Genomic DNA, 10,940 nt, shown 5'->3' with positions numbered 1-10,940 from the left:
TATTGATATTTAGTACCTTGACTGTACAAAGACGAAAGCTATGCAATCCGCGTCCGCGAACGTGTTAAAAAAATGTAGGCGCGATGAGTTGTCTTCCCATAGAAACTTTGAATTTCGCACCTTTTTCTGCTGCGAAATTGGATGTATTTGAATTATATAAAGTTATATTAATCTTTGATATACATATAGAATATAAAAACTACCGGCTTTTCGATGTACATTGATGCTTTTTTTTCGTTTCCTAGGGATACCATACTTTAGTTTGCTTTATATTGCTACTGACTACTGACATATCCAGCTTGACAGACTATAGTACATATAATTAAAAGTTTTTTTTATATGTACAAAATATATATTTTAATGAAGTTTTATGGAGCCAACTGTATTTACTCAGAGCATGTAACTTACGCACACGTATATGCATCGCGTATACAAAATGTCTATAGCTTGCGGGTCCAGCAATTCCGGCAAGTATTAACACCTCAGAATAAACACGAATCACATATGCAAGCAACCCGCTTGAATTGGGAGACTGGAGCAAGCAAAGATATTTTTTCAGAGCAGCATTATTTTTATTATAGAGGTACAATAAGTATATAGATAAGATGGTAGAACCGGCAGATGACCGAACGAGATGCACTTTTGGAATTTTCAGTAGGAGTAGCAAAGAAAGCGCTATGATTGTTCGTCCTTGTCACAGTTTATTTTTTTGATTCCCCATCGTAAATTTTAGTATAGCTTAAGGTGGGCAACAAATAACCCGACCAAATTACGTAGGTTGTTTTTGGTATGTTGTCAGGAATGTTAAAACGTATTTTTAATTTGGCACATTGCGTATGCTCTGTCTCTTACGGGCGTACGCGTACAGCACATCTAGTTGATCCTACCATCTATGATTTTTATTGATATTTTTCGTTTGTACCTGGCAACCTTAATAGTGACAGCTGTCAAATGTCATAATTCTAATTGCGCGATTTGTTAGCGAAGGCCGAAGGAAGCGCTTTGTACTATGTTCAATTTTAATCGCCGCGCCGGTGATTGCCGTTCGCCGGCGTGATTTGCTGGATACTGTTATCATATTTCCAGTTAACATTAAAAAAAACAATCGCGGTGAATGGTGATTTTTCGGGTTTAATACATATAGCGGTAAATCTTTACTCTTAGCGTAGCAAAAATGGTCCGTTTCCTGACGAAAGAGAACCTAGAGGGTTTTGATAAATATAAGGTAATTTTCATAATTTAAAATAACCAGTTTTATCATAGGCTTGAAGTTTACAATCTGTATTATTAGTGGCAATTGTATTACGAGTGTCTAATAACGAACTAATTCTTTTTCAGTATAATTCTATCGATTCAAGTGTTCTGAGCAACTATGTTATGCACCCATTCTGGAACTGGTGTGTTCAAGTGAGTAATTTTAACTCAAAATTGTGATGCTCTTAAATGCTTGTTTGCTTACTAATTAGTTTGGAAATCTATCCCTAATATTGTTGATAGAAATGATAGATAAATTCTCTTACCATGAACAAAAGTTTACTACAAATGGCATATTTCAATAAAAACCTTGAAAACTTTACTTAAAAAGTGAAATTTAAAAATAACAACACCTCCAGTTTACAATTTAGTTTCTTAAATATGGTGTTATTTTTATCATCTTTCATTATTATCTTTCACATATTTGGAGAAAAAATTTCATAATAAACAAATTTTTACCAAATTGATAGCATTAATGTTGGTGTATTTTTATTGTAGTATAAAATTATTTTGATATATATATATTTTTTTTAATACCACGACGGTGGCAAACAAACATATGGCCCGCATGATGGTAAGCAGTCACCGTAGCCTATGATTTGTTCTTAGCACTAACATACTGTCTTATGTAACAGTACTAATTATGAAAAGCTAGGTACAGTCAGCGTCAAATACTTTGTAGCAGTCAAAGTGGCCAAATAGTTCGGTACACCATACTAAATATATGGTGTACCGAACTATTTGGCTACTTTGGTTGCTACAAAGTATTTGACGCTGACTGTACAAGCCAACCGATAGATCTGCCCTGTTATGGCAAAACAGCAATTTATTATCTTACAGTTTCTTGCTGGTACCATATTGGAATACCCTCCTACAATTCTGGACCGATTTAAATCTTCTCAAGGCAGAGGTGTAGGGTTAGAGCCAGTGTAGCTTTATTTAACATTCTTAAGCGTATTGTAATATGCCTACTTGAAAAATAAACTATCTTTATTACATATTTCCTATCTAGAAATGCTGTTTTGCAGTAACAGGGCACAGATAGTCACCATCTTAAATTGGTAGACTTTCACTATAGTAACAAAGATGCAGTCCCATACAGCCTTAAATTAGTCACAAAAGTGGTATAGATCTGGCACACACATCATCATTCCACCCAAATAATGATCCAAGAATTTCTACACATACTAACATTTGTGGCTTGTTGCAATTCCAAAAACTGGTGATTTCTACTGTGAATGGTTTTTCTCCAGTTCGCCAAATCCTGATTTATACCCCACGCAATTAATGATGGTCCCTATGACACTTTATTTGAATATGTAGTGGTTGTCACGTAAAATGTTTAAGTATATACATTATTTTTAAACATATATCATTAGCCTGGTCCACACAGAGCCAGCATATGCGTGAGGCAATTTCCTTATGCACAAAACGGCCAGTGTAGACACGTGCCTCTGTTGAGGCACGTGTCATCATCATTTTTCAAATTAAGCCCAACCAAACGATCACATTTCCACCTAGACCCACAAGGCCTAGGGGCCTAGGCAACCTAGCAATGATTTTAAGATGGAAAAGGGGGCCCTTAAATTATAAGTGCCATACCAAGTGCCTAGGAGGTCTCTAAACCAAAAGGGACTCATGTCACAGGGACCATCATTTGCAGAGAGAGGTATAGTCATACCCACAGTGCTAACAAAAATTAACTCATTCCAGTTCTGCCCAGTGTGGGTAGCGCCCAACCTGCTAACCTTCACCGGCTTCCTACTGACCGTCCTCAACTTCCTCCTGTTCTCGTACTACGACTACGGGTTCTTCGCGTTAACCGAGGCCGGTGGTGACGGGATCCCGCGGTGGCTGTGGGCTGTGTCCGCTGTCAACCTGTTTATGGCCTATACCCTGGGTGAGCATGTGGTTCGTTATGTATTTGTATTTATTTTGTTTTTTTAAATTAACTGATTGATCCAAGTTTTTAAATGATTGTACACTTTTACTTTAAAATGCCTAAAGTTTTAAGTATAAAACCTGCTTAAATGTAGCTTTCCATCAGAAAAGGATCCTTATGCTTCATGTGCATAAGGAAGATTTTTTTTTTTTTTTTTTTTATATTATGGAAAAGCATGTATGATGGAAAGCCACAAATCTTTGGCTATTGTCAGGATTAGAGTTCGATAGATCAAAACACTTTTCACTGTCTTGTTTTCTGTTCAATAAATTGTACAGAGATGAATATTCATTACTACTGGAAACTACATGAACGGTACACAATGGTACATAATAATACATAATAATACAGTATTATTCATTTAGTTGGTTGAAGACACAAATCAAATGGCAAAGTGGTCAAAAAGACAATGAAAAGAATTTTGATTCAAGTTTAAAAAAATCTCAAGCCAGATAAGGCCTCGTAAGTGTGTACCGTTCGAACTTAAGGTCCGAGGAAGTGAAATGTCACCCCGCTTACCCCCCACACCGCCGCGCTATGGGAGGCCAATTGGTAACTTAGATTTTGATGTCAAAATTATATCGTTTATTATAATTTACCCTTGCGTCTCAGTCGTGCCAATTAGTGTATAGACAAGTGCGAGCGAAACACACGCGCGAATTCCTAAGAATTTACCACGCGTAGTTTTACGTGAAATTGTATATTGTGAGATAAATATATCATATGTGACGACCGGTCTGGCCTAGTGGGTAGTGACCCTGCCTACGAAGCTGATGGTCCCGGGTTCAAATCCTGGTAAGGGCATGTATTTGTGTGATGAGCATGGATATTTGTTCCTGAGTCATGGGTGTTTTCTATGTATTTAAGTATTTATAAATATTTATATATTATATATATCGTTGTCTAAGTACCCTCAACACAAGCCTTATTGAGCTTACTGTGGGACTTAGTCAATTTGTGTAATGATGTCCTATAATATAAAAAAAAAATAAAAAAAAAAAATCATATAATTTTGATATCAAAATGAAAGTTCGAATTGGCTTCGGGGCAACGAACGTAACGTACGGGTTTCGAGTGTTTCGACTACGAACTGGAAATGCCATGGTGTTCTTGTTTTTTTTTTTTACCCAGTAATTTTAACCAGTCAACATTTATTATTATTATTTATTTTTTTATACCCTTGAACGTTAGTATTCCCAATAATGAAATACCATATTGTTCTGGTTATCTCTTTAAAAAAATTGATACGTTAAATGTAAAATTAATGAGCGTCGATAACCCTTGCTATCTTTGGTTTGAATATTGGAAAATTACTACGGCATTAACCTTTTGATCGCCAAAGACGTCATATGACGTGCGCGGCTACAGCCCAATATCAACCTTCATGCGTACCGACAAGGTTCACGATTACGCGCCGCGTACGATACGCGTGGCGTTCAAAGGGTTAAAGTGGTAGGTGTCACTAGAAAGCAGGCGAAAGGCTTAATATCCGCTACTTATGAATTCTTTTTACTGTTTACGACTGATTTTCTGCTATTTTATAACTGACATTGAAAGTCAAAAGTAATGCGCCGCACAAAAACTTCGTACGGCGCAAGGTAATTTTTAGCCGACTTCAAAATAAGGTGGTGGGGTTAAATCCAGTTGAAAAGGTTTTTGTAAACCTAAACAATAATAAAAAAAAAGAAAAATGCACTGCTCTGCTATTAGCATATTCTTCGAAGCTTACCTGGCTGCACCTTATTTATTATTATTTATTTATTAAAATACAGTGGTATTCTTTAAGATAATCGTAGCCCCACAAAACTCAACAATGAGTTTGACTGTGGGGTCGTCAGTCTCTAGTTATCAGTGGCGGATCGTTCAAAGAACTCGATTCCCACCGGCTTGTCTAATTTCAGCCCGTTCAGTACTGTCACAATCGGTTCATGGAGAAAAGGAAAGCAAAACTAGCTACGGGTTCACTACGAATATTTGTGACGCGCCGCCACTGCTAGTTATGTAACTTAAAATAACTTATAGTAGGTAATTTGACGATTTTGACGACCGGTTTGGCCTAGTGGGTAGTGACCCTGCCTACGAAGCTGATGGTCCCGGGTTCAAATCCTGGTAAGGGCATTTATTCGTGTGATGAGCATGGATATTTGTTCCTGAGTCATGGGTGTTTTCTATGTATTTAAGTATTTATATATTATATATATATCGTTGTCTAAGTACCCTCAACACAAGCCTTATTGAGCTTACTGTGGGACTTAGTCAATTTGTGTAATAATGACCTATACTCATAATATTTATTTATTATTTATTTATTTAATTAGTGACTACAATGTATGAAAATACTCTTACATTTGCACTGCAGATAGAATTATAAGACAAACAGCTATCGGTTCTTCGATCTTTTATCTCCATTCTTGTGTGGCGGATTTTTAAAGAAATTAATACTTATTTTTATATGATTTTTTTAAACATTGTCTAAAACAAAACTTTTTTTCATAACTCGATTGCTATGAAGGATCTTAGGTACATATACAAAATCTACATGTTTGGGTTCGTCTTTTACGTCTCTAAAAATTTAACACAAAAGTTACGGCCAGAAAACCAGGTGCTTGGCTTAAAATTGTTTAACTTGATGCCAAATATCTCGAAGCCAATGAACTTTGAAGTAAATATGGGATACTCTTCTTCTACCTAGCGATAAATATGGGATACTATATTACTTAAAGTTGTTACTGTTAATATAATAAGCTACAAAAACCATTAAAAAACTAAGGGATTCAGATCGAAGGTCATTCGCGCCAGGGTGCCCCTTAAATGGCTCCACAGGCGTGCCGCGTGGTGCGGGCTACGCAGCGTTATCATTTTAACATAGGGTGTAACTTGCTTTATAAATATATGATGTAACTGGTGTACAGAAGGGTCCAAACCCTTTGACTCTAAGACGCCCGACTTCAGCTGTTTAATCTTACACACAGCAACACTTAATTGACCATTCGTAGACCCTATAACGTTGCGACAAGGGTCACGCAGTGCAGTGCCAGTTAACTGTGCGGACGATACATTTGAAAAACTCGTGCTGCGCTAGGTCGCGAACTTTATACCTCATTGTTTCGCTAAAACACGCGGTCTGTAATGATACTTAACCGGTTTTTACATATGTAGTAAACTACTACAATACCTATGGAAACTTTCAATGGTGAAATTTTACACATTCGGAGACTTCGTAGAATATCTCAGGTTCTTATGGGGTCAGAAATTACGACATTCCAAATTGGAAGCGTTGTTTCTATTATATATACAATTTTCGAGACCCTTATGGAAAAAAATCTGCATAGTTTTTGGACTAACATAAAACTTTAAATCCGACTTTGTAATATAGGTTAAATTTTTAGGGTCGGCAACGCGCATGTAACTCCTCTGGAGTTGCAGGCGTACATAGGCTACGGAGACTGCTTACCATCAGGCGGGCCGTATGCTTGTTTGCCACCGACGTAGTATAAAAAAAAAAACACTCAATTTTTATTAACGGTGCGAGCGCTAAGCGTCGGCGTTTCAGCTTGGGCAAAAATGCTTTCCTTCTTGTGTCCAACTGTTCTCTTCTATAGGTGGCATTTTATAACCAATTCTCGTGAAATATTGTACGCATCAGGTTCGAAGAATACGGATTTTCGGAAGCCCTGATCCTCTAGCGACTTGCGATCTCGCGCGCGACTGCATACATCTAGCGCGATTTCAAGTATTAGTTACAACGCAAGCCATGCTAGAGGGACTGGGGATCGCGAGGTCTACTGCTAGTTTATTAACCAGACCCACTAGTTTAATAACACACAATTGGACCCCTCATTCTTAAAAGAACAGGCATTCCTATAAATGTGTCCACGGTCGGCAAAACGTCCCACTTTGTCGCTTACCATAAAGCTTGTGCATAAATCACGCGAGGTTCCCGGGAAGGGGTTCACGAAAAACTCACGATAGTTCTCGTTGGGGGAGGGGGAGTATAAGAACTCCTCACGTGTATTTTTCTACATTGAACGAAACTAAGAAAAATTATCTCCCACATGAGTAGATACTTTTTTCGGTTTCGTTAAACATGAATCTTCACTTCGCACTACAAAATAGCGAGTCTATTTTACGAAATTTAGGAGCTCGTATAATAAATACACATTACGTTCATAACGCAAATCAAAAAATAAACAGGATTTACTATATACAATACTGTTTATCTCAAAATTAAGTCGAATGAAAAAATTTCAAAAAAAATCACGACACGAGGTTACGTGGGGGCCGGGGATATAGCCAAGAACCTCACCAAATATATATACTTTATTGTACATAGAAATAAAAACACGAAAAACACAGTTACAGAGTAAATTAAATACAACAAAGGCGAACTTATCCCTGTATGGGATCTCTTCCAGTTAACCTTTGAGGAAATGAGTAAAACAGAAGTAACGGTGAATGAATGACAAACACAAACAAATATCACCAAGGGTGAGGGGGAAGTCAAAAACTAGCCGAAAAAACCTCGCGTGATTTGTGCAGAAGCCCAAAGACGCTTTCACAGGCTTCGTATAAAGATACAAGCAAATCTAGTCCTTATGGTAAGCGACAAAGTGGGACGTTTTGCCGGCCACACATACATTCAAATGACCCTAATCGTGTATCGAGTAGCGGCAGAAATGACTCTCTTCCGTTACTTAGGCATCTTCGCTATACTCAACCTCGTATATATCTCGTATATTAGATACGTATATTAGATACGAGTTTGAGTAAGTATAGCGACGATTAGCCGGCTACACGGTGACGTCACGGATCACATTGCGTACCTACTTACCTACGCAATGCAATTAACTAGAAGAATTACGGGCTAGGTAATAACTCAAGTCTTATAAGTGTACGCAAATACTTAGGTAATAACTCAAGTCTTATAAGTGTATGCAAATGCTTATTGATTGCATTAGATATGCAGTAATATAACTCTGGTCAATAGATTCCTTTTTATTTCCAGTGTACACTCTATACACTGTGTAACACGAGGAACCCTAAAGATTTCAACCACGCACTTCTGAGGCCAAAGAAAGGAAAAAAAATGAGTTTACGTACATTTCGCCAAAAAAAAAAAAATTTCAAATTTTTGAATGAAGTGGTACATAAGTTAATGGTAAAACTGGCACTAAAAATGTTTTTTTACGATTTTTTTTTAAAAAACCTAGTTTTTGCAAAGGTTAATATTTGTCACTTTTGACATCTATCAATATAGTTGTTTACGATACTAGCTCGAAAAATAGGAAATTCGCGAATTACCTATTCGCACATGTATCGTACAACGTTTTACAGTACATATGGCTCTTTAAATGTTCGACATAGTAACGTAATATGCTAATTTTCGCACTAGTGCGGTAAAGTAGCACCATATGTACTGTAAAGGATATTTTGACTACGCCGAATTTATTTTTCCCGAATACCTTAATTTGCACGTGATATGTTTCACGCGACGGGTTAAGAAAAAGTTCACGTATGATAATGATTGCGCATACGACGGTATTTGGGATCACGCCACCTACATGCAGTTATCTAATACGTCTTTGTTTTATATTGTTATCCGTTATAATAACATGCAATGTGTAATATTGACGGACGACGCTAAGCAGAGTTGATATTAATATAATGGTTTAAGTTTTTAGCCCCAAAAAATCAAAATTAATAATAAATAATATTTATTTGCAGAATCACTGGGTTTATAGTTTGTTTAGTACAATACAACAATAAAGTACATATTTTTATACTACTTCGGTGGCAGACAAGCGTACGGCCCGCTTGATGGCTTTTTTTATACTACTTCGGTGGCAAACAAACATACGGCCCGCCTGATTATAAGCAGTCTCCGTAGCCTATGTACGCCTGCAACTCCAGAGGAGTTACATGCGCGTTGCCGACCCTAAATCCGCCCCTCTCGTTGACCTCTGGCAACCTTACTCACCGGCAGGAACACAACACTATGAGTAGAATGTTGCTCCGGTTTTCTTTAAGGTGCTGGAGGTACTTCCCCAGTTGGGCTCTGCTCTAAATCTGGAATACATCCGCTGTTCTGTGCCTTACCACTCAAAGCGAGATGACATTAACAAAGCCCATACCTCTCTTTTGGACGTAGTTTAGGGACGTACCCGGGTCCAATTTAAATATAAGTGTTAGTAACATAAAAAGAAAAAAAATAATCTTGAAAACGAATACCGACGGACAGAGGCACGCACTGGGGCGTGTGTCTCGTCCCAATGCCTCATTATCAGGCAGTCTGCCCGTTCAGCCAGCGTACTCAGGATGCTGTTGGTGGTTAGAGGCATTAACGTATATCTTAGGACGAGCGTCCCCCCCCCCCCCCCATTCTCATTGCCCGTAAGCCCCGTCCTTAGATATATATTTCAATGATTAGAGGCCGTTCTGCTGCGCAAGATAGCGTGCTGGAATCCCGGCATGTCCGCCGCCACGAACATGCCGGACCCGCTGCAGTAGCCAGGTAAACCTATCAGCACCCTGTACCCTCAAAAATTGTTTTATCTAGTGAGCCTCTTCTCAAATTTCAAGGTCCTACCTTCAACGATTTAGGCTGAGCGTTGTCTGTCAAATGAACTGTTTTATATTTAGATATTGTATAGACAATGTAACAATTAAACATCGTTTGCTCCAATCCCGATGCCACGCTTTAGTGACCTCCTTATCTCGCGCAGATAACGGAGAGTCGGACCACATCCTCAACTATTCTAGACCACAGACATATTTGGAGACCACGCAAATCACATGCAGACGAAGATTTTTTGTGCGAAGAACAGTCGAAACCCCAACGCAAAAGCAAATATTAAAAATGTTCGCTGCCAAAGTTTCACACATAATAAAATACGATATTTAATTGATTTATCATCATCATTGGCCACAGCATTTTTGCAGATGATAGTTGCAGCGACTGAGGTATTTTTAGGAGGTAGTCTACACTCTACATCGACTGCGATGGCTATATAAACCAATGGCCGATTGGATGATGCTTAAAACGTGATTATTTCTATTGTAACAAGTATCCATTTATTTATTCATGTTGTTACTTTTTTCTGTATTTTCTTTTTTGTCAGGCTGTCTGACATAGGCCTCCTCCAGGCGGTGCCACTCTTCGCGGTTTTTTGAGATTCTTCTCCAGTCTTCAGGAAAGTCTTCCCATCTTTTGTTACGGTTTACAATGGGGTCTGCTCTTTCCTCTTGGGTACCATTCTGTGACATCTTTGTCCTTTTGTGAGCGCATCATGTGCCCAGTCCATTTCCATTTGAGTGTTAGGATTCTCTGACATTTCTGTGTTACATACTCGTGAATAAAGAAATGAAACCCAACACAGCGTGTGGTCACTGGTCACCCGTCCGACACGCACGAAGTTGGTTTTTTGTAAGATCACCAGGGATCGGAGTTTTTATCGCACGGACTTAATTAGTGATTCAGTTATTAAATAGATGAATGACTATGAATATGAGTTGAATTTTATTGCCAATATCGACTCCATAGCTCGCTATTATGTAATAACCACGGACCTGTTTATATTTTATTTCTACATATGAAACTATAGGTCTATTTTTTGTCTATAAGTTTTGATCAAAAATTGTGTATGACTGTTTGTTTCTAAATAAATAGAAAAAAAAAATAGTCTTACCGTGCGATAAAAACTCCAATGCCTGAAGATCACACCCGCCGCCAATACTCCGCGCTTGT

At 38.0% G+C, this 10,940-nt stretch overlaps 1 protein-coding gene across 1 annotated transcript in view; it reads left to right on the top strand.

Moving 5' to 3' along the window:
- Positions 1–60: 60 nt before the first annotated feature.
- The window catches only part of LOC133515588 (ethanolaminephosphotransferase 1-like), a 29,090-nt gene continuing 18,210 nt past the window's right edge, over positions 61–10,940 (top strand). The window contains exons 1-3 of the mRNA XM_061848170.1: positions 61–1,225; positions 1,339–1,407; positions 2,968–3,154. Of these exons, the coding sequence (XP_061704154.1) occupies positions 1,175–1,225; positions 1,339–1,407; positions 2,968–3,154 (307 nt within the window). The 5' untranslated portion in view covers positions 61–1,174. The remainder of the gene's footprint in view (positions 1,226–1,338; positions 1,408–2,967; positions 3,155–10,940) is intronic.

The sequence above is a fragment of the Cydia pomonella genome, chromosome 2 (assembly GCF_033807575.1).
Source record: "Cydia pomonella isolate Wapato2018A chromosome 2, ilCydPomo1, whole genome shotgun sequence".
Lineage (NCBI taxonomy): Eukaryota > Metazoa > Arthropoda > Insecta > Lepidoptera > Tortricidae > Cydia > Cydia pomonella.
The sequence above is the reverse complement of the archived record's forward strand: the minus strand, read 5'-3'. Positions and strand labels throughout refer to the sequence as shown.